The sequence below is a fragment of the Anser brachyrhynchus genome (assembly GCF_964034855.1).
Source record: "Anser brachyrhynchus genome assembly, chromosome: 27".
Classification (NCBI taxonomy): domain Eukaryota; kingdom Metazoa; phylum Chordata; class Aves; order Anseriformes; family Anatidae; genus Anser; species Anser brachyrhynchus.
This window is the reverse complement of record NC_137720.1, coordinates 4,747,933-4,774,029: the sequence shown is the minus strand read 5'-3', so window position 1 is coordinate 4,774,029 and position 26,097 is coordinate 4,747,933. Positions and strand designations below refer to the sequence as shown.

General features: G+C 51.3%; 1 protein-coding gene across 2 annotated transcripts in view; it reads left to right on the top strand.

Moving 5' to 3' along the window:
- LGR6 (leucine rich repeat containing G protein-coupled receptor 6) overlaps positions 1–26,097 on the top strand; it is a 137,218-nt gene that overhangs the window by 98,342 nt on the left and 12,779 nt on the right. For both annotated transcript variants that reach the window (XM_080569072.1, XM_080569071.1), the window contains 8 exons: positions 1,207–1,278; positions 15,731–15,799; positions 17,313–17,384; positions 18,235–18,306; positions 19,422–19,490; positions 20,479–20,550; positions 23,396–23,461; positions 25,654–25,725. In XM_080569072.1, coding sequence (XP_080425198.1) covers positions 1,207–1,278; positions 15,731–15,799; positions 17,313–17,384; positions 18,235–18,306; positions 19,422–19,490; positions 20,479–20,550; positions 23,396–23,461; positions 25,654–25,725 — 564 coding nt within the window. The remainder of the gene's footprint in view (positions 1–1,206; positions 1,279–15,730; positions 15,800–17,312; positions 17,385–18,234; positions 18,307–19,421; positions 19,491–20,478; positions 20,551–23,395; positions 23,462–25,653; positions 25,726–26,097) is intronic.

Here is a 26,097-nt window from a genome sequence, read left to right as displayed (position 1 = left end):
GCTCTGTCTTAAAGGAGAACGTGGACTGTAAAAAGAACTGATGGGGAAACATACCCTGATGGAGACCAAAGAGGAGGACCTTACCTCCTTGGTGGGCATTCCTCCACACAACACAGCCCTCGCTGGAAGTGCAGGCTGGGCAGCCGTGGCTTGTCGTGTCCTGTTTTTCATCAGACTTTCCCCAGGCTGCTCACAATACCTTCCCGCACAGATTTCAAGGTGCCCTAGAGTGAGATTTCAGAGGGAGATGCACAGGCAGCCATGCGGCGCCCACCAGCTGTAAAGGAACCCAGGTGGCTCAAGCACGCCGATGCGCGCACGCAGTCTCTGACAACCCAGAGGAAGAATCCAGGAATGAAGATCTTGGATTTGCCAAAAAACAGACATGGGAGTAGGAGGCCTGTGGAAACAGAGAACCTAGCAGATGAGAATCCAGGAGAACTCATCACCCATGGAGCCTCCAAGGCAAAAATACCACAGGCAGCTTTTCGAGCCAGCAGGCCCCCAGCACCAGCAGTAAGGCCGGGAGCTCCAGAGGCCCCTAAGCATGAGATGTTCATGGCATGTAGCACGAGGAAGAAGGGGCACAGGGAAAAAAAATCTGTCTTACTGTAGAGAATGTGCATTGGCCTGTTGCATGGCCCTGGCACTCCAGCCAGACACTTAGAAGCATTAAACTAAAGATAACTTTCATTGCAATCAAACTGGAGCTGATCCAGGAACAGGCAGCATATATATATATATAAGGAAAGATAATAAACTGTGACTAACAGGATGATTTTAAACTCAAGGCCTTCTTGCTGCTATTAAGGCTCCAAGGAGTCCAAATATGACTCTGTCCTTAGATAGCACCCAGTGCCCACAAACGACTGGTGAAGTCACACAGCACACAGCAGGGTTGGTAGCAATGTAAGGTGAGATTTAGTGTTTCTTGAAGCTTCTTGTTTAAGCATGTTCATCCAAGGTCACCCAGTGTCTGTGAAATTGGAGGTCTGTTATGTCAGCCTGGATTTCCTGGGAGAAATGGGAGCTTGGTAGCTGCTCCAGCACTATTACACCTGGCTTGTGTCTGATGAGGCAGGAGAGGAGACTTTATAAAACCCCTCATCATCCCAGCCCAGGCCATGCTCAGCTTGTCCCTGTACCTCAGGTTGGCAGCAAAAGGTCATCTTACATCTCCACTGACCATCTCTGCTTTGTCCACAGGCACCTGCACAACAACCGGATCCAACGCCTGGGAGCCAACGGCTTCGACGGGCTGCACAACTTGGAAACCCTGTGAGTCACCTCTTGTCCTCTCTGCGCGCGTTCACCCCCGGTGTGCTCTGTCCCTGCCCAATAACGGGGTGCAGTGTGTGTTCGTGAGCCCCTTTCAGCTCCACCGTGCCCCAGCGAGGTCTCGGCTGCCTCCAGCACAGCCTGCAGGAAAGCCCCACCGCTCTGGGTCAGCTCCCACTGCACATTTGCTCTTCATCGTGCCCGGGGTGGTGGCAGAGCAGCCTTTCTGCCCGTGTCTGTGCTGCTGCTGCAGCGGGGTCAGCACGGGTGGGAGGCTGGGTGGGGGCTCTGAAGCTGTGGAAACAATTTTAGTGCTGGTGCGACCCAGAGGACTTGCACGCATGCCTTGCTCAGCGTGTCCCCCACCACCACCACTCACACACGGTCCCAAAGCCTCCAGAACACCTGAGGCCACCAAAACGCAGGGGGTGGCTTGAGTTCAAGGCTGGTAAAATTTGTGGGGATCTATGGAATGTCTCTCTGAGATGGCCTCATGGCACCACACGGAGCCAGCTGACTTCACCGTGCTCTTGGCATGGCTGGGTAGGAAATCTGTTGGGAATCACAGGGGGTGGGAAGCAGGAATGAACTCTCCTCCAGGACACACCTTCATTTGCAGCAGACGGGTGACCCTGAGCCTACGGACACTTAAATCTGACATCCTTGCCTTGCACACACAGTGTCTTTGACGGCGGTATGAATTGCTTGGGTCTCATGTGCCGTGCGTTGGCCTAGGAGGAAACACAAACAAGAAAGTAAATAAATCAAAGCTCTGTAGGACTGGAGGAGGCGCCTGTTGCCTTCAATTGTGCAGAAGCATGTCCCTTCATGCAGGCCTTGGGGTCAGCAAGGCCTGCTCTCCTTGCCAGGAAGAACTAGGGGGTCTGGGTCACGGCAAAAAGAGAGGTGACGCTTCCCAGCATTCAAGTGCCACTCAAGGAGGCCGGGCCCTTCTGTGCCGAGCACGGTGCCAGCAGCAGCGAGCGGGGGAGACGGGAAGCAGCAGGCAGGCTCTCGGTCCCCAGACGCACTCCTCGGGCAGGCCCATGACACGCATTGTCTCTCGCGCTCAGACTGGCACATCCTGGGGCCACCCAGAAGGGCTCGGCTGGGGAGAGGCTCAGCAGTGCCAGGGAGGAGGCTGGGGATGGAGAGGGCAGGGAGGCTGGATGGGCTCTCTTGGAGGCCAGCGGGGCTGCCCCGTCACTGTGCCAGCTCGGCTTGCTCCCCGAGAATTTCTGGTGGGTTCGGGCAAACGCATGAGGGCAGAGTCGTGTCATCCAGGTAGGACAAGGGTGGGCAGGTTGCAGGAGGGAGGAGAAGACTCACTGATGAATGGGAACCCTCTTTGGGCTGTAGCCCGTGCAGCAACATAGCAGTCTGCATCAGGGTAAATTTATTCTGCAGCCAAGGTGGTTGAAGCCACCCCGCTGCCCATCCCAAGCACAACAGAGCCACAGAGAAAAACCTGGCCCCTTATTTACTGCAGGAAAGACTAAAGGGCTTCCACTGTCCTGGGAGATAATTCAGCTTACGTGGACACTTGCACTGAAAGCTCATTTTCCCTCTCTTCCCCTCTGTTCCTGCTGTAATGCTTTCTTTGCCTCTTGTCCATCTGACATGGTTCCCTCAGTGCTCAGGGGACCTCAGCATTCCCACCTTGCCCTCAGACCCCACAGGAACAGGACTGCAGACACTGTGAGGACGGGGCTCTCCACTGCTCCAGCTGGGCTGCAGCACTGCAAGTCCTGCCCTGCTGACCAGAGAGCCCTGGGAGTGCTGGACCTTCAGGGTTTGTCCCCTTAGGAGCAGGGCTTTGCTTGACTATTGCCCAGCACCTGCATTCAGGCTCTGATGGCCCTGACGTGTTCATGTAGTATCCCCCATGCCCCATCCTCCTTGAGGACGCAAGGGCAGTGCTGTGTCGAGATCTCCAGGCTCTCTTCCCCGTCTGATCACACTGAAGGAATGTCTTAAAGAGAGAGATGTGGCTTTTACCCCTCATACCCTGAGCATCGAGTTCTCACCTCCAGGCCAGCAAGTAGCTCAACTCCCTGCTCTTTGAGGAACACATTGTCCCCCCATGGAGCCAGCCCTGCATTAAGCCCCGGCACCCTGGGGATTTTGGCCCTGCTGTCTGAAGCTGGCCAAAATTTGCGGCAAAAAATATTTGGCTGCATCAACGCAGCCACGCTGCTAGAGCTGCATCTACCTACCACCTCCCAGCTCCTGTGCATGTGGAGACTATTACAGTCTCCTGCACATACCCTTTAATTCAGATTATGATTACATTCTGTTGACAGCACTTAGCACATTTTCTTGGCTTGTGCAGGCCAAACTGAGCTCCCAGTTACCCCGTGGGCGTTACCTCCTGGAAGGCAGCAGGATGGCAAGATTTGGTGAAGACAGAAACATCTCCAGGGTTCCTAAAATGAGTATTTGTGGCCAAATGCTGATTATAATCCAGGCACAATAGTTGAAGAACTGTAGGAGTTGAGAGGAAAGAATTGTTCTTGGGGGGTTCAGAAAAGCATACAAAGTTTTAGGTGCAGAAACCTCTGTTCCCCTAAGGGAAATGTTTCTCTTTGTATTCAGCTAGACAGAGAAACTTCTATTTTAACAAATGCAGACAAAACTTTAGGAGGAACAGCACCCACTGCTCCATGCAGGTTGCAGCAGTGTGCAAGCTGCCTGTGCACAACCACACCAGATGCCTACCTGGCTTGTGCAAAACCAGGTCCCAGCTGAGCATCTCTGTTCATGGAGATGGCTTGGCTGTTATATTTTAGGAGGACAGCAAGTCTCGAAAGATGTAAAGTAAAGGCAGATGAAGGACTTCATCTTTCCTGTGCAGATACCATGCACAACTGAACAGCAGACTCTGCCACATACAGAGCAAGAGCAGCTCTGTGTTTTCCATGCTAATGAGGGCAGGAGAAGAGAGATTGAGGGGCAGGGAGATGGTGCTGAATGTGCAGCGCTCGCCAGGTCTCAACTGATCAAACACCAGCACATCGCTGGAGAAAGCAGCTCCAGGAAAATCTTCTGTCAGGGTGAGATCTGGCTGTTCACCAGTCCCCCCAGCCTCATCTCCCTGGGAAGGAAACCTGGGCAGGCAGGCTGGAAGCAAGTCAGAGCAGCTCTGGCCAGCTTCCCAACAGGGTTTCGAAACAGCCTTGAAAACCAGTGAGATTCCCTCACCGGTTCCCATAAGCCTGAGAGATGACAGAGAACCACCCTGCAGGGCTGCAGGAAGAAACTCCAAGCGTGGCCAAGCCGTGCAGCCAGGTGTTAGGTGGCCAAACAGGGTGATACTTGGCATTTTTCAGCCTTCTCCAAAAGACACGGAGTAAATCAGACTGCTAACATCCTTACATGACACGTTTCTCCTGTAGTCCCTTTGGGTAATGGACTCATCCTTTAAATATAGCGTGAGCTCTGGGGTGCCCACAGGAGATGCAGAGCAGAGCCAGCTGGGAACAGAGATTTAAATACCAAGAAAGTGACAACCGTAACCCATAGGCATGCCCAGAGGGGAATTTCCATCAGCTGGTTGCTCTCTGGGCATGAGGACCACAATGGGACACCAAGAGGGCTTTGGGTGGTTTTGGGTAAGGAGTGGGGAGGTGACATAAAAGAGGAAAAAAAGCCAAAGGGAAAGACGAGCTTTCCTAAGCAGAGGCAAAGCATGCCAAAAGCTGAGAGTCCAGTCCTGCTGCTCTTCACTTCGCTTCGTTGTTCCTGCTTTGCCTTGTAAAACCTGCCCTGTAATGTATTTCTCCTTACGCTGTTTAATGTGTGCTATAAAACATCAGGCAGCATAACTGGCTTCCAGCTGCTTGGATGGGAGGATCTTAACTTTTATATTTCCTGATCATTTGGGCCTTAATTTCTCAACCTTTAACAATGCAGGGGTTAGGGGAGGGGGATTAGATTGTACCTGTTCTGTAGCATAAGCTTGGTAAGTGGGGATGTTCAAGGAGAAGTTGCCTGCAAAGAGAAGTTGACTGCAGCCAGCAGTGTCGCTGCAATGACAGAGGTTGATTTTTGCAAACATTCAGTCTTTGCACTCTCGGATCTGAGGAAACAGGGCAGGGGGGAGAACAGGTTTGTTTTTAGAGCAGCAGCAAGGGAAAATGCCATCCAGAGGCCTGCATGGTGCTAATACACGAGCTGAGTTCCCCAACACTGCATCAAGACAGTATTTCTCATGGGGGGACTCCTGTGACATGAATTTCCACGGTGACAATGACTTTGTGCTCGGGTTTCTTCCTTAACAGCCTAGCCCGAAAGCTGACTACTTTTATAAGGTCCTTGAGCTTTGCAGCCAGTCTAAAGGCTGATGAATAATTGCATCAAATCCACCCTGGATTCTCCATGCCTTGCAGAACTGACTCAGACCTCATTAGATCAGTTATGATAATGTTGAACCTAATCAGCTAGCCGTCCGCTTCCCTGGAACATAATTTTTTCATGGAGCAGTCCTGGAAGGGAAGGTGGATGCACAAAGCACCTCCAGATGGCCGTGCCCCAAGTCACTGCTCTCCGCAGGGTGAAGGGATGGAAGGGGCAGGTGACCTGAGACACGCCTGAATATATCCAATACTTCGAGGAGAGCCATGGGGAGGGCATCGAAACGTGGAGGCTGGATTTCAGAGCTGGCCCCCAAGCCCTAGCTCCAACCACCAGCAAGGCAGCAAGGGAGAGATGCAAAATAAGAGCTATGGCCCTCCCAGCGGCGCTGCCTGGGGACACGGCCGGGTCCCCTACATGCATGGAGCATGGGCTGAACCGAAAACAGGGCCAGGGCTCCTCACTGCCCCGACACACGCAGCCAACAAGACCCTGACGCTGGCAGAGGGAGGAATGTGTCCTGGCTCTGTCCCCTCTCCCCACCCCACAGCAGGGCTTTGGTGGCTCCCGGGACAGAGGCAGGAATGGGAAACGAACAGCTGCTCCTCAGGACCAGCCCAAAATGCTGAGGGCCTCCAGGCTATGCCCTAAATAGCAGCAATTTGCCCCCAGAGTGCTGCTCCCCTGACTGCCGATGAATCTGTGGCCCACCTCGGATGGGGACTGGGGACGTGGTGGGGGAAGTGGCTGAGAGAGGCCCCGCAGCCCTGGCTCCTCTCCTCCGCCCGAGCTGACCCCGCTGCTCCCACTGTTCCCAGTGCTCCCAGTCGTTCCCACTTCCCCCTCCCGTCCACACCCTGCCAGCTCCTCCGCCAGTCAGACAAAGGAGATAAATCACTTGGAAGGAGCAAATCTTCATTCATTTAAAAACCTTTTAATTTATTTTTAAAAAATAGGGCTAATAAATTAAAAACGTCTCCCAGAAGGGCTGAATCCAAAACCCTCTGGCTCCAGGCGTTTTATCTGCCTAACCTTGCCTCACAGGAAATGCCCTTACCACAGGCTTTCGCAGCGCGCTGCCCTATTATCCGGGTAATTAGTCGAGTCTGTAAATGCAGAGCAGAGCTGGAACCTACTGACTCCTCTGGAGAGCTGGATTTTCTATGGAAGAAAAAAAAAATTAATATAAAGTACACCTCGGGCGATGAAGGCAGGAGGAAGGAAATGGGAAATATCTCCACCGCAGCTCATACAGGGATCGTTTAACCCTTTAGGGCTGGGCAGGCCTTGCTGTTCTCCTGGAAAATAGTCTGCCAAGTGCTACCTTGCTCTTCAAGTGGGGTTTGGCTCCATCAGCATGTTTTAACCTTTTTTTGTGCAGTCTCCTGACGCTAATCCCAGTCTGCGCTGTCCCAGAGCAGCTGATGGCTTAGACTCCTCGAGGATGCCCTGTGTGCTGCCCTGAGCTCTGCTCCTGGTGCTCCATCCCCGCTGTGGGTCAGTGTGGGGCCCCGAGCAGCACCTCAGGGGCAGCCCGGCCCTATGGTCGCATCCTGCTCCGCCGGAGGAAGAAGGGGACTTTAGCAGAGCCTGCAGACCCCGCTGCAGGAGATGGAGGAAGGAAGGGTGCAGGGGGGAGGTTGCAGGGAGGGAGCACAGCTCAAGGACCCCATTGCGTGGGTCTGTGCCTGGTCCAAAAATGGCTACGAGGTACGTTGCCTGCTCTGATCACTGCATAAATGGAAGGTGACTTTTCCACACAGGCAAAATCTTCTGTAAAACTGAATTGGCAAATTCGCTAACCACCGCCTGGGAGCACGGGGATCAGCCCCTTCCCTTCTGTGGTCCCCTTGGACCAACCAATCCCAGTTTGCTGCATATCCTCTCCCAAAAGTAGGAGCCTGGACTGCCTCACTGAGCAGCTCAGGCTCTGAATCTGTACCTTCTGACCTGACTCTGAGCTTTGGCAGGACCTGGCCTCATGCAGACAGGACATTCTGGAAAACTAAAAAGAAAAATCAGGGAGTGCACCCCCCCAGGTCACTGCATTTTTCCATGGGTTATGGCTCTGCTCCAAGGCTCATCCCCTTCCCAGGACTCTGCTTACTCTCCCTTTCCCCCCAAGTCCTCACATTGCCCCTCTTGCACCCTGCAGGCTCCCCCATCCCTGAGGCCATCTTGCAATGGCATACAGCACCAGCTCTCCCCAAACCTCCAACCTTTGGGTGCCCAGACACGCGTGCTATGACCTGTCCCCAACTCCTGTGGCTCCTCACGCATTATTTTGCTTGAAGCCTTCCCCTCGGGTGCAGCCTGGGTGCTGCCTTTCGCAGAGCAGCTGAGGCAGAGCAGTGCCGGAGGAGGGATGCCTCTGCCCCCAGAAACATGGGAGCGAATTGCTTGCCCGTGGAAGGGAGGAGCAGGCACTGCAGGCAGCAAAGAGGGCAGCGGAGGCGAGCTGCGGGCATGCTTTCACCATGGATGTGCTGATGCACAGAAGCTCTGCCCGCAGCCCTGCTCCCTTCTCCCAACACCAGCACGCTGCAGGGGGGCCGGGACCCACCGCTGGTGCACCTGGGGATAGGTGGGGGTCCTTCCCGCAGCGCAGTTCAGAAACACTGCTGTAGAGCAGGCATTCTCCCGCCTGCTTCTTCCCCTGCGTGGCCAAGTGCAGCAGCCTTCTCCGTGCCTCCCCTGCCTGAGTCATCAGCTCCATGGTTATTGTCTGTGCATCTGAGCGACCGAGGTCCCCGCTGCTCTGCTCTGCGGTCAGCTCCTTTTGTGTCTTGTAAATGATATGTTCATGGCAGCGCTTGTGCTCCCAGGACCCCCCACGAGATCCTGCTCTCAAAGGCTTATTTCAACCTTGTTAAATAAATCAAACAGAATTGAAAACATATTTAATTCGGTACCTTCATCAGTTAGAGAACAGACAGAAATACTGGTTGGAACAGACACATTCTGGGCACCGCCGCATTTTTAAATGGGGAACAGAGCTGTGCGAGGAAGGACTGGCAGCTGCAGACGTACAAGGCAGGACCTACAGACAGGTCCCCCACGCCCCAGCAGTAGAGCTTTCAGTGCCAGTAAACCCTGTAAAATGGTGCAGCACCATGTAAGTGAGAGGCTGGGATGTTTCCAGGCCAGGGTATCAGCTGGAATCCTTGTACAGAGGCTGCTACTTGCTTCTGGCAGAAATTGGGTACTGCTGGTACCTGCCAACCTTCCCGCAGTGTGGGGCCCATCTCTGCTCCTTTGGGACACCCACAAACTTTGCAGTTCACCAGCAAAGCCTGTGTACTCTTTAAAATTTGCTAAAACGGGCATTTCTAGAATATGACTGGTTTTCCCAGTGAAAGCACCGACCCTAGCAGCTGACTCCCACAATGGTCCATTTCTCTCCACTGTGCACCCTTGGCCAGGCCCCTCTTGGAAGTCTCCGTGAAGGGTACGGGGTTTACGGTGATGCTACATAAGAGAAATATGGCCCTGAATGGCGTCGTTCCTGGCAGGTCTGTAGGTATGGTGAGCAGCCCCAGGTCAGCACAGGCTCCAGTCAGAGGCACCAGAAGGAGATGCTGCACCCCATGGGTTCAGAGGAGCGTGCAGCGCAGTATGCAGACCCTACACTATGTCCAGCCATGTCTGGACCTGGCCCAGGTTTCCAGAGATGTGCAGGCACCATGGGCAGGATGCACCTCCCCTGATCCTTGTGGGACCATCAATATATCGGACACCAAGCACATAAAAAAAAAATTGTCAGGGTTCAGCAAGCAGATAAATACCCCTCAATACTCCAAAATCCACCTTGTGTGTTTATAACATCGGAGCTGGGGAGGCACTGGGGGGCATAGCTGTGTTCTTAAACCTCCTCAGTCATGGGACAGCATCAGCTGAAGGTGCAGGAACCAGCCAAGGGTGTGCAGCTTCCCAGACACCCCATTTTCACTGCCTTTCCATCGTCCAGACTAAACAGGCAGCTCTTCTCAGCTCAAGCTCGACCACAAGCCATGACCTTGACATAATGCATCTGCGTAAGGCTGGCCGGCTGGTGGCGGGCAAGAGGTCAAACTAAATGGCCACGACAGCCCCCTTGGGCTTTAAGACTACCAATTAAATCATTTCCAGTGCTTGATTTGGCCACAGCAACCAGCACGACTAGCGGCAGTGGTAATTACATTTACTGGTAGCTTGGTGAGGTGCCAGTGCAGGACAGGTGGAAACGCAAGTCCTTACCGGAGGCTGCACAAAGTGTCTCTCCAGGGCACCACGGTAACATCTCGAACTACTGGCAGCAACCTGCAGTGGGACTGAAATAGTCAGCAAATGTCCCATCTCCAGCTTCTAATCTTATTGCGTCTTCAGGTTTATTAGCTGCAAATTTGTGGTGTTTTGTGGCTTATGGAAGAATTTATAGTACTATATAATTTTTTTATTTTTTTGGGGGCTTCCTGTGTAGAACCACTAATAGTCCCTAACAGGCAGAAAATTGACCTGAGACTCTTTCCCCTCCTCTCTTTTTGGCCTGATTGAAGATATTAATAGTTCCAGGCTGCGTGTTGTCAGCTTCAAATCACCCTGGCAGTTAAAGCCCAAAATAACTGTGCCTTTGATGTCAATTTACTTTTATTTCTAAATAAGCAACAGGGTTGGTTAAGATCATCCAAATACGAAGCTATAGGCTCACTCTAGAAATAACAACAATGGAAAGCCAGCCAGTTCATTGTGTCTCGGGCAGACCGGGTGACCTTTAAGAGGTTTTCATTTTGACTAGAAGAACAGACAAGACTCCTTCTGACATCCCACTGCGATGCCTGGAGCTGGTAACTTGGAGCACAACTAAGGAAAGTGATTTTTTATAGTCCTTTCTCTTGCACATCATTTCTGAACTTCTTGGCTGGGCGACTTTGCTTCCAAAAGCCTTTGATAATGGGCAAAACTCCCTTCCTAATGCTCTGGCCATCACTCTTTTTTTTTTTTTTCTATGTACAGTTTTATGAGGTTTCCCAATTGTTCCGGCATGAAGATGGCCGTGGCACATTGTCATCCTTCCACCATGCAATGCTGGCAGGGGATCCGCACTCCCAGATGTGCCAACAAGGGTAGCACCCCACAGCCAGGACACCCCATACGCAGTGTCCCACAGTCCTGGGGCAGACCCCAGAGCCGGGGCAGCTGAGACCTCTGCAGAGCCAGGTCCAGCTCCCTTGGGCCAGCTCCCAGGTCAGCCCAAGGCCACCCCAGCCCATCTGCCACAGCAGATAGGGGGGGATAGTGTCACCTGGTGGCAGGTTTGGCTTTTTGCAGCTTTCCCCGTGCCAGGCACGAAAGTGCCCGAGCACGGAGCTGGGACCAGCAAAGCATTGCCAAAGCAGCTCAGATAAGGTAAGAGAGAGGCAGCGGACACTTGGAGGTGGTTTCTACACCCCCTCCATTTTCCATATCGACCCAGCCCCTGGAAAGGGTTTGGAGATGGCACTGGCTGGGGCGTGTTCCTCGTGGGAGAGCAGGTGGAGAGGAGCAGTGTCTGGGCTGGATGTGGCCCTGCTCGCCTCAGATGTCTGCAGAAAGACCCAAGGACTGAGTTTCCCTAAACAAGCAGAAACCTCCTGAGCCCGTGGAGCTCCCCACTGCCACCACCATCTGCCACCTCCCTGTGGGGACAGGTAGGATCATTTCTAGGCCATTATCTGACCCACGGCCTGATTCAAGCTCTGGGTAGGAAGAGGGAGGGACAGGGAAGCCACCCTTGTTTGCTGCCTTCGGTTTGGGTTTTTGGGAAGAGCTGTCCCACCGCAGGGAAGAGCTTAAGCCTGGGGAGCACCACGGGTACCTGCTTCGTCCAGCCTCCCCCAGCCAGCTGAAATCCCCAAAATCTGCAGCACTGGAGGCAAGTCAGGGCAGTGTGAGCAGCACGCAGACCAGGAGCAGTCGGCTGCGAGCAACACTGCGGGGAGTTGTTAATGAGGACAGTCAGGTTTGTTTTCCAGGAGGGAGCTCATCGCCCCAAAAACCAGGAAGCACTGGCAGGAGCGAGCACGGGCACATTGTCTCTCCTAAACAGACTGGGGTTGCTGGCAGCCAGGCTGAAGTGGCATGACTACACCTGGTTGCATTTCCACTTTCCAACAAGCCCAGCATATGCCAGAAGTTAGCGACAGCTTTTTTACCCAGAGGGAGCTGCTTAACACAATGCTCTTTGTATCTGTCAAACGCGGGGGGAGGGAGGCCTGGGGATGCTGCCAGGGCTGGGAAAAGGTGTGTGTTCACTCAGGAAGAATTGGTCCTGTACGTACTTGCACACACACCGAGGTACAAACAAAATGTTCATCTGCTGATGAAAGAACGGCCTGCCTGGAAGAGACACGGGCTGGAAAGGAAATGCATTTCTAGAGAAAGACAGGAGCAAATATTACAGCATGCTGAATTATTCCTTGTAAATAATATTGGTTACAGATCTAACTCTTTTTCTGTTAGTGAATCACAGGTGAGCCAAGCCTCATCTTTGTTGGGCAATACTTTCCATCTGTCAGCTGCTCACAGACACGTCGGGTATTGCTGGGGAGAAACTCAACCCCGGGCCCTGGCATGGAGCTTCTCGCAGCATCGGCGATGCTGCAGAGGTGGGCTGAGGGTCACCTGGGGACAGGGCTCACGCTGCCTCCTCCCTGGGGTCGGTCCCTTGGCATCACCCAGGCCTGTCCCAGAGCCCCAGGTTGTGTTACAGAAAGTTGGGCAAGCGGTGCAGGCACACACCCAGCCTTAAGTGACCTCTGCAGCTTCCTGCGCTGCTGCGAAACCTCCCTGTAACCTTGGAAAGTCCCTCTAGGGTGAGACTTTTAAAGGTATTAAGCATCTTATGCGCAGATAGAGATTTGAGACTGTCAGTCAGTTTAGGCTGCTAATGCCCTCTGATTTCATTCAGTGCAGTGATGTGAACATTAATGGGCTTTGACTGATGCTTTCAAAACGCCCAGCAGTGTCCTGTCTGCACTTCCAATCACTTGCTCTCTTTGTAAACCCATTCCTGTGCCTCTCTGTGCTTTGGCTGAGACTTTTTGCAAAAGCCTTGTCCTGCCTGCCCTGGCACAAGAGCGTGTACACAAGGTGAGTGATGGACACCTGGCAGGTACAACAGAAAGTTACTGGCTCAGAGCAGCCAAGCAGCAGACAACGAGCTGTGTGCATCTTGCAAACAGTGAGGTCTATGAGCAGCCATGTGTTAGGCTATTCTTAGGCAGATCGTTTTGGACTCAAGCAGAGGAAACTGGAAAAAAAAAAAAACACTGATCCATTGGGACCCAGATGAAAACTGAGTGTGCCAGAGCAAGCTCTTTAGGAGGTGTGGACCTCTCATATCTAATAGAGGGGATGAGGCTTGAGGAGGGGACACCTCGCTCCTGGTTTGCTCCTGGGCCCTGGGGACACAGCTCTGCGTGTGCTGGGGCTCTGCCATCACACTGCAGGTCGGACAGGGCTGGGAGGTCTTGTCTGTCACCCTCTCCTGCTGACTGCAATTATTAGACTATTTGAACCTTTTCCAGATCCTTCCATTTGAGGTCTAGGTCCTACAGAATCCTGGTTCATTTGCTCAAATCCACACGTGCAGTGCAGGCAGCCAGACTCCCTCTGGCTGGAGGAGAGAAAAGCTCCTGGGTGTGCAGAGACAAACCCTGCTGCAACAGGACCTGCCTCCTCCCCTGGGCTGCAGAGGGAATCCAGCAACAAGGTCTGATATGGACCTTTTCAGGGCTGCATAGAATAAAACCCAGCCAGGCCAATCTCACACCCTAGGGAATATTTGTCAGGGAATGACAAGACAGGAAATAAAACCAGAAAAAAAATATGGAGTAAGTGCTATCAGCCTGGAGTCCTGGAAGGCACAAAGGAAGACCAATTTGGAGAGACTAACTGGGATGATTTACTGTGTAAATACCTACCGGGCAAAGCGGAGACGGTGCTGTAGAGTAATTCGCATGCAAGGATGCGGGTAAAGGAGAAGACCATGTAAGAGAGAGGGGGGCCAAGAGAGATCATAATGTAATTACCATGCCTGGGCCCAGAGGTTGAGAATTACAAGGTAATTGGGCAGCAACTCATTGCTGTGTAAATGTATGGTTATTTCTGTTCTGTAAACCACAATCCAGGTTACATGGTAATTACTTTGAGGTCCATTAAGTGTAATTATACAGTAATCTCCAGGAGCCAGTAATTACCCTCATGTTCCAAAGTATCTACCACTTAAAACTCGGTGAGTTTCATGCAAGGAGGAAGCAGTCACGTGGCTTTCAGGCTTCAATGTCCTGGTCTGTGGGATGACCAGCGGGGGGTCAAATGGTCCCATTTCAGCTGGACCTGCCTCTCCATCGGGCCTGCTAGGGGAGGAACACCGCACGTCTGAAGCTCTGCCGGCCGCCCCACGCTCCCTCTACTCAACAACAGGATCGGTGCCTCCAGAGGCCTGATCCTCCCCAGCTGCTAGTGGTGCCCTGAAGCTCAAATGAATAATTTCCTGCAGGTGCCAGCCCATTCCTGATGTTCCTCAGGGCTCAGGCCTGGGGCCAGTTTTGTTTCACATGTTATCAGTGAGGATGAGGGGATCGCTGCACCTCAGGAGGTTTTAATGACCCCCAGTTGGGCAGGACTGATGGCCTGCTGGAGGGCAGCAGGGTTCTGCGGGGGGACCTGACCAGGCCGGGCTGCTGGGCCACGTCCAGCTGTGTGGTGTTCAACAAGGGCAAGTATGGGGTCTGCGCTTGGGGCCCACCAACCCCACTGACGGGGCAGGCGTGGGGAAGGATGCCTGGAAAGCTGCCTGGCAGAAACAGCCCTGAGGGAGCTGAACGCAAGCTAGTGGACCCTGGGAGAGGGGAACAAGGCACTCTGGAGATGCGAAGCAGGAGCATTGTCCAGCTCTGGGCACTGAGAGACTTGGGGGAAAGGAATCCAGTTGGCAGCAAGAAGGCCACAGGTTTCCTGACCATTGTCAGAACTGGGCAAGTGTCTGAACCTCACTTCCAATATTGCCCTCAGTTTGGGGCCCCTCACTACATGGTCATTGAGTGTGTGTAGAGAAAAGCAGCGAAGCTGTGAAGGGACTGGAAAACAAGTGATGGAATGCGAGGCAACAGCCTCAGGTGGCACCAGGGAGGATTAGCTTGGACATCGGGAAGAATTTCTTCATGCAGAGGGTGGTCAGGCATTGGAACGGGCTGCCCAGGGAGGTGGTAGAGTCCTGGAGGTATTTAAGATATGTGTGAACATGGCAGCGAGTGACATGGATTAGTGATGGGACTCGGTAGGTCAGGTTGGTGGTTGGACGTGGTGATCTTGAAGGACTTTTCCATTCTAAATGATTCCATGATTCTCTGATTCTGGTTGCCAAACTCTGCACTTGCCATTGTGAACAACTATATCAAAGATATATTTTATTTAATTTATTATATAGCGCCCAGAATTGTCAATATCTCTTCCGCATCACTTCCACCTTTGGCTCACGGTTTCCAATGTGGGGTTCACCTCAGCAATCAGAAGACCTGGACCTCAGCATGTCCCAGTGGCAGGGAGCTATGGGATCCCCAGGACAAGTGCCAAGGGAATTGTCCCTTGCTCTTCAGGTCCCTGCTCCCCTCTACACCCAGAGAAACCCCTTTTGTGGAGCTGAGCTGAAGCTGTTCTTGTGGTGCTTGTTCTTCCTAACACCCCATTTTGACCTGGAAAGGCAGGAAAAATTACTCATGGCCACAGTGTGTGGGGGTGAGACCCTGGGACAGGGGAACAGGGCACTCTGGAGATGTGAAGCAGCGGCATTGTCCAGCTCTGGGCACTGAGAGACTTGGGGGAAAGGAATCCATTTGGCAGCAGCCCACCAGCAGCCACGGCTTGGGCTGGCTCTCGCCCGACAGTGCTCCTAGCAGAGAACAGTCCTGCAGCAGGAATGCGTGAGAGTTGGTTTCCAGGCAGTGGCTGGATCGGCGCAGTAGGAAAAACCTGTCTCCCATGCTTAACGACCAAGTTTCCGTGCCTTCAAAGCACAGATACACTCAGCTGAGTTCCTACAGCAACATTAATGAATGTTTTTCCCTTCTCTGTCTTTCAGGGATCTAAACTACAATGAGCTGTTGGAATTCCCTGGGGCTATTAGAACGCTGGGCCGACTGCAGGAGCTGTAAGATTTTCTATTTATTCCTTTTCAAAAGCATTCCCTGATGAAGAGTGACCAGTAAAGGGTTGCCTGTACTCTGACTTGGGGAGAGCACTCAGTCCAAGCGTTTCTTTTATCTTACCCAGCCATGCACATAAAAGCAGATTATCCCTTTGATTTTCATCAGCTCTAATCACCTCCCCATCACTCTCAGCACCATGGCTGGTGGAGCTGAGTGGGAGATCCCCCTGCCCAGCTTGGAGCAGGTTCCTCCAACAGCTCTTCGTTCCCCTGTGGTGTCTGATGGGCTCAAAGTCCCTCAGATCTCCAACCACTTCTAATGTCCATTCCCCAGACTGGGGACATAACCATGGAGTTAACTGCGTTATTGTGAGGCTGTGGCTTTTGCATGCCCTGTGCCACCTCCTTTGTCATGCCTAAATGGTTTGATGTCTCTTAGGGCAAGATTATAACAAGGAATGCCAAGAATTTATGACCACTTTAGTGGCTAGCTCTCTCTCCTCTAACTGGTCAGCCTGGGAGGCACTAAAAATGGGAAAACACCCCAGTTAACACCCACAAAGGTCGAAGACCCAAGGTAGGGTCACAGCTAACTGATGTGGATCTGCAGTTCCTGTGGAACCTAAGATATGTCAAACTGGTGACAGGCTGGGGTGGGACGAAAATAGCTGCTTTGGTGCTTCTTGAAGTGAAAATCTGACACTTCTTTTTTTAATTTACTGGAATAATTTCTTGTCAGGCAGATTTCTCAGACCACATATCATAATTACTCTGATATTCAAAATGAGAATAAGATCCTTAATCCACTTTGAGATGGCTTTTGAAATTCACATCACTAAATAAATAATCACTTCAAACAGATACCCAGCTAATAGCTAGAGCAGATTCTTCTGGGATGAAACAACCTGGGCATCACCCAGAGCCTGGTCCTGTTGCTGGACACAGCATCCCATGGCTGCCATTCTCTGGCTTTTGTTGTACAGGAGGTCAGGCTGTGGTCACAGAGCTCTCTTCTGATGCAGAAGTTTGCTGGTAGCCATTTTCTCAAGCTTAGCCAAAAATATCACATCTTGATCTACAAATTCCTTAAAATCATGAGGGCCAATAGTTCATAGTAGGCTGCACTCTGGCTAACAGCTGTTGAGCTGTAAGGAAGAGACCATCGATAAAAATTGGAATCCCTGGATGGTATAAAATAAGCACATTTTGTTTGTTCATTTCCTGTCCTGTTTCCTAGCCAGTAAAACCCTAAGTACCTGTATTCCTACTGTGTTAAGTAGACTGACTTATGGATCACCAGACTACACAGAGTAAATACAGCAGAATGAGACCTTTGTCCTGCCAAATAACAGACCTTGTTCACTTGCTGGGCTGATGCTACAGCCGGGACAGAGCTTACACATCTTATTTTATGTGTGGTTTTTAAAGACTCTCTGCTTTTAAAAGTGTTGAGGAAAAACGGCATCTCCAAGCCTTTCTAATGCATTCATATCAAGATGTTTGTTTCTCCCAACAGTGGTTTTCATAACAACAACATCAAAGCTATTCCAGAGAACGCGTTTGTTGGGAATCCCCTCCTCCAAACAATGTAAGAAAATTAAACAGTGTTTCCTAAATCCTTATGTTCCCTGGAAAGAAGCGCTTCCTGATGTCTTTGGTTGGTATTTCTGATGGTTTTCAACTGACCACAATTTGACATTTGTTGTATATAGGCTAATGTAAGCTGAATTCAGCTCTTTCTCAGCTCTGCTTCAGCTTTTCTGCCACAGGTTCTCTTTTACCCTCAGCTGAATTCTGCTGCAGTTAACAAGGCTGATAGCAGTGAAGGAAGAATAAACGGGAGGTCTGCACAGAAACTGTGCAGATAACAGGATTTTCAAAGCCCTGGTTGACATCTGCCTGTACATTTTCCTCACGTTCAGAACTCATGTCCCCACTGGATCTGCCTATCTGAAGTCTCTCACAGTCAGTGGGGAGAAAGTGCTTCTTCTAGGAGGTGATACAGCTCCTCCTAAAACTGGTTGGATCCTACGAGAGTTCACTTCTCTCCACTGACTGTGACAGGTAGGAAAGATGCTGGTGCTGTGGATATGTAAGATCAGAGGAGGTGTCATTAAGTGCAAGGTGTTTCCCAGCAGGATCACAGCACTATAGAAGGGTTGAAGGAGGGTTTTGCATCTTTCTAGCCTGCCTTGTTCAGCAGAACCCTGAGGGACCCTTCCAGAGCAGCAGGATTTGAGACCTCAGATTAACCATTGTTCAGCCAAAACAGGCTGGTGGGAGAGCCTGGGGTTGCCTGGAAAAGAAGGTTTCCTCACAGGATGGCTATAGCAATTTCTGCACAGCTTACTACTAGTTGCTCCAAGGCTCTTGATCTGTAATAGCATCTTCTCCTGCATACACAGCAGAATCTAACCAGTTACTCATTTCCTTTGCAGCCATTTCTATGACAACCCCATCCAGTTTGTTGGACAGTCTGCTTTCCAGTACTTGCCAAAGCTACACACTCTGTAAGTTCACCAAGCAGATCCTCAAGGAGGTAACGCAGCCAAGCCCCAAGCCTTGGGAGCTGGACACCTTAGCAGCCTTCTCCGCTTGCTCTTTCCTAAAGACCTTCTGCCAACAATAGATGCAACTCTTCTGGCCAGTCCCAAAAGGAGTGAGCCAATGAGTAGACGCTGCAGATTTTTTCTGCTGAGGGAGAATAATTTTGATAAGGGCATTTTGGAGGGGGCAATTTGTTCCTCCTGCCTACCTAGCTGACGAGCACCTGAAGAATCTTCCAGGGTCTCCATAGCTGCATCAGCACCAGCAAAGACCATACTCACAAGCACCTCTACACTTTCTGCATGCTGCTCAAGCAAGACCTGCACTGCTGTGTTTTTGCCCAACCACATGCCATAACACCATCACCATGGCACAAATAACCTTTCTTGACAGCCAGCGGTGACAGAGCTTCCTTCACGTGCACAGCCCCAAGCCTGCTCCAGGGCCGCCACCATGTGGTGGGCACCACCTGGACCACAACAGTTGCTCCCAGTTGGCCTGGTCTGGCTGGCTGGCCTTTTGGCAAACCTGTTGCAGCACAGCCCTGGATATTGAGGCAGAGGCAACCTCAAAATCTCTCCTTGTAAGCCTCCCCCAGCTTGCCACTGCAGGGACATAAACTCAGGCAAATAATAAATCCTCCAAATACCCATCCATTTTTTAGCATCAAATGCACGGACTCTGGGAAGCTTGGGTGGGATGCCCTTCTGCATTCCCAATGGTAACTGGGTTTTGTTTGTTTGTTTTGTTTTGTTTTTCTAAATTTAATTTGGGTAGAAATCATTCCAAAAATGTCAGTGATTGGAGGAGGGACTGAGCTTGCCAAGCCTCCCTGCACAGAAATACTGAACTCTGGCTCAGTGCATCTGTGCTGCGTGAGATGTCAGCTCTGCCCAGCCGGCGGTGGCACGCTGATGCGAGTGACACCTTTGGATCTGGGCCTCTGATCACCACATCTGGGTGCGAGGAAGCAGATTTGCCACCATGACATTCGGGAGCAGTTGGGTCATGGACCTCGGGCAGCTGCACTTGCTTCTGAGCCCTCTGCCCAACTCACTTCACCCTCATTTCTCTGCAGGTCGCTCAATGGTGCAACGGACATCAAAGAATTCCCAGACCTTAAAGGCACCACCAGCCTAGAAGTTTTGTGAGTGGCAAATCTCTCCCTTTTACCCTGCTATTTGTGCTCTTCCCTCTTCAAGGCGGTCCAGGCTGTTTCAGCGAGGACAACTTTTGCAGTGCTCTGCCTCTCCCTGGTCACTCACCTCTCTGCTTCGTTTCACCCCTGTGGCTCCTGAAAGCAGCTTTCTTCTCCGTGAGTTGCTCTCTCGGTACTGTTGAGCATGCTCTGATCTTTTTTTTTTTTTTTTGGATTATTTTCTTCCTTTCCTTCTGTGTCTGTGAAGGAATGAGCCTTTGGGTGCAGTGCTTCAGCATGGTCTGTTGAGATCCAGTGCCTCGCTGCCCATCCTGGGACCAGCACTGGCAGTGCAGTGCAGTGCAGGGATGGAAATATCTGCTGTGTTTGCCACATATCTGCTGCCTGGGCTGAAGGCTTCCACAGCTGGTCTGGCCCCATCCTCACACCACCAGACCCAGGAGATCAGGCACCTGGAGGACAGGCTGTCTCCAGCCGCCCGTGGTTCTCCTCTGCGGGGCACTGGTCCACGAGCTGTGCCCAAACTGGGAGCACTGCTGAGCACCTGGGCCCAGGAGTGTGCCCTGCCTGGCCATGCCTTGCTGCAGGGACCCAGGGACATGCCATCCATCCCCTGTGCACAGGTTTCTGAGGCAGCTGTGGCTCCAGGCAGATCACCAGTCTGGACAATGAGGAACTGGGACAGCAGAGTGTGCCTCGGAGGGTACAGCCACCTGCCCTGGGCATGGCCAAGGACACCAGTGAATTCAGTACCCAGAAGTGTCCCAGAATTTCTTTCAGGCACATTCACCTTTACCAGGTCCAGCAGCAGTGCCCGTTTTCCAAGTCAGTTTTTGTTTCTCTCCGGGTATTTCATTATCTTATTGATGTTGTCTTTCCTGCCACCGTGTGGGGCTGGTAGCTGGGCGTGCGGGTAGCAGAGTCTGTGTGCTGGCCCTCACCAACACCATTTCTTCTCTTTCCTCCACTCCTCTAGGACCTTGACCCGTGCAGGCATCCATTTGCTCCCCAGAGGGATGTGCCAGCAGCTGCCCAGCCTCCGAGTCTTGTGAGTAACATAAGTTTCTCTGTCCTGCCTTGTCTTCAGAAAAGCACCGTCAGGACCCAGGCTTTCTCCTTGTCCAACACAGGGGGAATAGCTATGGAAGACCATCCCATCGTTCTTATTCCTGTTACCTTTCCCGTGGTGAAAACACCACCTTCTTGGATACTACCTTGACTTCTGCATGTTCTTGAACTTGCCCACCTCATCCTAGCATAGCCCCAGTGTGATTCTCTGGATGGCTATGAGCAATAAGGCACAGCCACATTTGTCTTCTGCTTGCTCTGCAGCAGTAGGAACTGTCTGCCCCATGCAGGGAGGGTAGAGAGGGTGCAACGGGCACTGGGTAAGAAGAGCAGCAGCATTTCAGGTATACAAATCACAAAAAACGGGGTTAAATGACATTTCATACAATGTCTTCCTGCCATTGTGGCTCCAGCAATTGCCATCATCTTCCCACCCCAGCAGAGGACACACCTGACCAGGTGGAGACCTGCAGGGCCTCCTGGCCCCAGCTGTGGTCCTTCACACGGTGCAGCAGTGGCAGATTGGGGTTTTGCTCTCAGTCTCTAAATTGCTTTGGCCCTATCTGCTCAGCAAGGCACTGAAGGATGCTGAGTGGGAGAATGTGCTTTTTCCTTAAGCTGGTACATGATGGAATCAGCTCCTCATTGACTCCTGCATCTTCTCAGGAAGCACACCCCTCATTCCTGAAGTCCCCAACCTTTTCTTCAGTCAAAGACATCCTCAGGAAGTGAGTCATGAGCCAGATTTATACAAGTTTGGAGCCTTAGGGCAAGAAGGAGGCTTGCCTCTCATCAGTCTTTATACAAGCAAGCTGAAAATGAAAACAAGTTTGTTCCAGGAAAGCAACAGGAGTGAATTCTTGATCACAGAAGTTGGAAACAAGAGAAAAGCATAAAAATAAAAGGCTACAATTTGTAACTTAGCAGATTACAGCATTTTGGCTCCAGCTGTCCCTGTAGGGAAGATCTCTCAGCTTTAGACATCTGGACCAAGTCAATGGACATCTTGCCACCAAAGTGTAGCCTTTGGAATGGCCCAGGCTGTAGGGTCCCATGTGCTCAGTTTATGTTTGCAAGTTATCAGCCTGTAAACCTTCACAGCAGAGCCTGTACTTCATGTCTGCCCCTCCTTGTGAGCGAGGGTTTTTTTGGGACACCCCACCTTGTTCCTTCTTCCTCTTTCCCAGTTAATTTTACTGACATTAATTGCGATGCTTTCAGCGTTTGGAGAGAGGGTGTATGGGCCAATGTTTGTGCGTGTTTACATCTCTCTTGCCTTTGAAATGTGTTGGCCTTCTGTCCCTTCAGAGCTAGCGGTTGTTCCTGCTGCTTTCCCCCATTTTAACAGCCCCTTGGCTGTTCGTCAGGTTAATATTACAACTGTGACACATCTGAACAGAGACGATATTTTTAATGCCACATTTCTGCCGCCCCCCTGCGGCTCACCTCATGCTGCAGATTGTCTGCGGAGATCTTGCACAGTGGCTGTGGGACCCATTGCATGAGAACCACTGAGAAGTGGCTGATGCTGCAGCTCTTTCTCTGCATTTGGGGACAGTCTCCAAAGCCAAACACAAAAATTTGGTTTCGTTTTTTTTTTTGCTTGGTTTTTCCTTCCTTTTCCTTCCACCACAGAACACTTGCAGGGAGGGGGCTGGCAAAATAATAATAACAATAACAACAATAATTTAAGTGTTTTAGTAGTAAAATATTGGCAGAAATGTGGAGAGTTGAAAGAAAGGTCAGATACAAATCTTTCACGTGGGACACCTTTCCCTTGAGCAGCCATGAATCCAGCCCCTGGCACTTAGGAAAAGAGATGATTTTAAGTGTTACCCCTTACTCAGCCCATTTTGGTTTTAATAAATTCACATCAAAGCTGTGCCAGGATAGGTTTTCCTCTGGCTACCAAGTCACTCTGCCTTGGACATCCCACAGGGACATGCAGGAGCAGGAACAGGAGTTTGCTGGGAATCATTTTCAAGTGGCAGCACTTGAAAAGACAGGGGCCAGGGATGCTCAGAGTCGGTAATGTCCTGTACGGATCCCTTGCCTGTACTATGGTCCTTTCCGATGTAGGGAAAGGCCAAATGGAGTGATAGGCAGGCAGGTTTGCTGCACAAGGAAGGAGGCAAGGCAGCTGGCTGGCTGCTCGGCTGGCCAAAACCTCCCCAGGCTCTGAAAGCACATCTGCAGCTTTTGTGCGCTCACCCATCCACAGCAGCAGGATGGGAGCTCTGGCACAGGAAAGCACGGCTGTGCACAGCAGAAGTTGGCAGGGATGCATTTCACGGTTGACTTGGAGCTGGGGAGGAGCATGGCCTTGAGGAAAAACCCACCCCCAGCTGTAGAAACAGTTCCTACGGTCTGCAGCTTGTGCTGGAGGGAGCTGGGCTGGGGCTGGCTGCGTGGGTGAGCCACAGCACAATCCTTGCATAGCACAAAGATGCTCGGAGCAAGTGTCAGGTGTGTGCAGCGTGGAGATCCCCTCACCTGGGGGTCCTGCTCCCTAAGCTGTGCGCAGAGTAAGTCGTAGAATCATAAAAAAAGAATTATAGAACCATCAAATCGTAGGATCATAGGATGGTTGGGTTGGAAGGGACCTTAAAGATCATCCAGTCCACTCCCCTGCCAGAAGCAGGGACATGTTTTACGAGATCAGGCTGCCCAAAGCCCCATCCAACCTGGCTTTGAACATTTCTAAGGATGGGAAGCCGTCATCCCTCCCACTCTGGCAATACCTGTTTCCCAAGAGAGGGCTCAAGGGCACTCGCTTTTGATTTATTTTTTTCCCTAACACTTCCGTGCTGGTTCCTTCCCTGCAGAGAGCTGTCGCACAACAAAATCGAAGATCTGCCCAGTTTCCACCGGTGTCAGCGGCTGGAGGAGCTGTGAGTAGAGACCTTGCTTGCGCCGTGCTCTGGGGCAAAGGGGTCACCTCTGGAGGGAGAGGCAGCCCCCGAACACAAAACTCAGCCATCACCCAGCACTGGGAGAGCTGAGCACTGTAACTCGCTGTTGGGACTGCAAATGGGACAGAGCTCCATGCTTTGCCCTTGTGCAAATAGAGAATAAAAATACATTCCCTGTGCATAGGAGCTTAATTCACTTGAGGTTTTTCAGAGGTCTCAGACACAGCAAGCAGAAGTAGGATGTAACAGCACTGAAATTTTGCTTTGGTAATTCAAGTTCCAGACATGAGCTAATCAAGAATGGGATTTATCCCATTCCATGCCATACCATAAACAGCTGCTTCAAGGAGTGCTCCCATGCTATGGGTGCAAAGTGGCTCTCACCCACACTGCTTAGGGCTTGCCACTTCGTGGAGGAGATTGATGCTTTGTTTACGAATAGCGCTTGATCTGGGTCTCCTCTGGGCCCTGGGACGCACCCCCATTGCTCCAAGACACAGTTATTCATGCTCAGTTTAAAGTGTCCAGAGACCTGACCCCAGAAACCCTGCAAACCTAACTAACAGAAGTTCTTGCCCTTTTTGAGAAAATTATACATATATATATATATAATATATATAAATAATAGACTCCATGCTTTTACAGAATTCTGCAATCTGAAATAATAGGTGTGTGGGAGCAGCATCCCCACAAAAATACCACGAGAGGCTGTCCCTGCTCCCTGCAGCACCCCAGCCTGCGCAGCCAGAGCAGTTCATCCAGCCTTTGCAAAGCCAGGCATTTGGGCACTGTGAAATCACAGGAGAACGGGAGTCACACAGCCCTTGCTGCCTCTTTGGGAGCTCTGAGGACAGAGCTAGATCTGGAAGTATTTTTATCTATAAAAATAGAAAATGTTTTAAAAAACAGAAGAAGTATCCAAATAATGACAAACTTCCAGAATTCCAAACCTGTAATTTTATGCATGGTACCTAAATTTCTTCTTACCGTACCTCATAATATGCCAAACTCAGACTTAACATTAATATAAAAGCACAGCAAATCCCTCTTTCAGTCTACTGAAGTCAGACAGAGTGTGTTTTAAATCACATTTTCTTACAGAATAAGAATTTGAACCCTTAAGCCCAAAGTTATCGTCTGTAAGACCCACTCCCACCTGATAGCAGCATTCCTGCTGGGAAATAAGTTGAAAATAAGTCTGGTGGTGCGTGGTGGTACAGCCTGGTATGCAAACACCTTGTGTGTGCCAGTCGCTCTGCTGTAGCTGCCAACGTGCAGGTTTTTACCTGCAACACGCAGGTGGTCCCTTGCAGCTAAACATCCTTGGATTATTTTTCACTGACTTGCCCCAATATTCCTGCTTCCCTCTCCCACGCAGTGCCCCTCTACCTGAGACCCCCAAATTTGTGCAGAGCTCCCTAAGTGCTCTCGTTTGAAACCCTAACTAGAAGTATGAGCGATGCCTTTTTGGCTACATGGGACGCTGAGAAACCACCAGTAGATTAGATGCAAGAGCCTCAAGCCCCTGCCTCTGAAACACGAATATGTGGCCAAACACCAGCTGAAACATCACAGCCATTGCTTGTAGGTCCTTGTGAGCAAGTCTGAGATGATTCGAGACCATTTCTGAGTCTGAAAGGCAGGCTAGCTACCCAACAAATGCCCTGAGTAGAGTACGAAGCAGTGGCTGCTGCCCCTTGCAGAAGGTCACACTTCTGCAGGTCAGGGAAATCGCAATTTTGAGGAATTTAGAAGAAAATATTCACCATTGTTACACACGGGGGAAAAGAAAACTGCAAAACTGTGAATGTTTCACATGAAGGGGATACTTGAATCAGCTCTGGATGTCTTGGGAGGGCTGTGTGCAGTCTGTAGGTCAGTCAGCAAACACCTCCCTGCCCTGCCTTGGGAGGGCAGGAGGCTGCTGGAGGGGACTTGCGCCACGATGGCATCAAAAGAAGAGGTTGTCTGGGCCCTGGAGCTGCCCGTGGGAGAGAATGGCTTTGAGCTGCTTTGTTTCTGCTCATTTACCCCTCGAAATAAGAGCAGATTTTCCAGACAAAAATGACTTCTACTGTGATAGTTTGCTTCTGCTGCAGAGGGACAAAGATCCCCATGAAGTATGAACGCTGCCTTCAGCTATTTTCTCAGACCAGTTTCTGTTTTCTCAGTGGCCTCCAGCACAACAGGATCCATGAAATCAGAGCAGACACCTTTGTGCAGCTGATGGCCCTGCGCTCCATGTAAGTGCCGCCAGGTGTGGCTGGCAGTGGGAATGACCAGGCTTTTTGCTTGGGGAAGGAGAACTGTGAGCACTGAGCCAGGCTGATGTGGAGTTTCCCAGCCCCACTCCCTCTGTCTCTGTTCTGAGGCTTCACGTTCTCCCTGAAGCTGTCCAGTCCCTCCTCTACTTCCAGTCCCTTCCAGAATAGAGGCAGCCGTGCTTAGGGCTCAAGTCTTCTCCCTGGCTTCACTTCTGCATGCAGGCACCCCTGTGAATAAACTCCTTGCATGTCAGGCTTACTGCCCACACATGCAGAAACTCCACACCACATGTGCTACCACATGCTGCAACTCAAGTATTACATACTACACATGGACACCTGCCTCCTAAA